At 45.9% G+C, this 857-nt stretch overlaps 1 gene segment (V, D, J or C); it reads left to right on the top strand.

The window, feature by feature from the left end:
* The first annotated feature begins 2 nt into the window (after positions 1 to 2).
* Positions 3 to 479, top strand: LOC129675669 (immunoglobulin heavy variable 3-11-like). The segment is given in 2 exon segments: positions 3 to 48; positions 187 to 479. Coding segments are annotated over 2 exon segments (339 nt in total).
* Positions 480 to 857: the final 378 nt, after the last annotated feature.

Raw genomic sequence — 857 nt, 5'->3', positions numbered from 1 at the left:
CCATGGACTTGGGGATCAGCTTGGTTTTCCTTGCCTTTATTTTAAAAGGTCATTTATGCAGAAATGATACTGTGTGTTTTATGGATATGAGAAAGAGAAAAAAAATGTTTTGTTTTGTTTTGTTTTGTTTTGTTTTGTTTTGTTTTTGGTGACCGTGTTCTGATCATCAAGTCTCTGTGTTTGCAGGTGTCCAGAGTGAGGTGCAGCTGGTGGAGTCTGGCGGAGGCTTAGTGCAGCCTGGAAAGTCCCTGAAACTCTCCTGTGCAGCCTCTGGATTCACCTTCAGTAATTACTACATGAACTGGGTCCGCCAGGCTCCAGGGAAGGGGCTGGAGTGGGTCGCGTACATTAGTGATGGTAGTAGTTACATCAGCTACGCCGACGCCGTGAAGGGCCGGTTCACCATCTCCAGAGACAACGCCAAGAACACCCTGTACCTACAAATGAACAGTCTGAGGTCTGAGGACACGGCCACATAGTACTGTGCAAAAGACACAGTGAGTGAATGTAACTGAGAGCTCAGACAGAAACCTCCCTGCAGGGCGCTCATGACCAGCAGGGGGCGCTGAGAGCACACAGAGCTCTGGGTAACAGTTTTTTTTTTTATTTTTTTTATTTTTTTATTTTTTTTTTAAGAGATGGCATAGCAGTAACTTTATTCTAGCACCTAAGAATGCATATCTCTTTTTTTTTTCTTTTTAGTTACAATTTGTTAACTCTGTGTCCCAGCTGTATCCCGCTCCCTCATTCCCTCCCCCTCCCCACTCCCTCCCTAGTCTCCTCCCTGCCCCTTTCCAAGTCCACTGATAGGGGAGGACCTCCTCCCCTTTCATTTGACCCTGTTTTATCAGGTATCT

The sequence above is a fragment of the Psammomys obesus genome, unplaced genomic scaffold, assembly GCF_907164565.1.
Source record: "Psammomys obesus unplaced genomic scaffold, mPsaObe1.curated_primary_1811, whole genome shotgun sequence".
Lineage (NCBI taxonomy): Eukaryota > Metazoa > Chordata > Mammalia > Rodentia > Muridae > Psammomys > Psammomys obesus.
The sequence above is the reverse complement of the archived record's forward strand: the minus strand, read 5'-3'. Positions and strand labels throughout refer to the sequence as shown.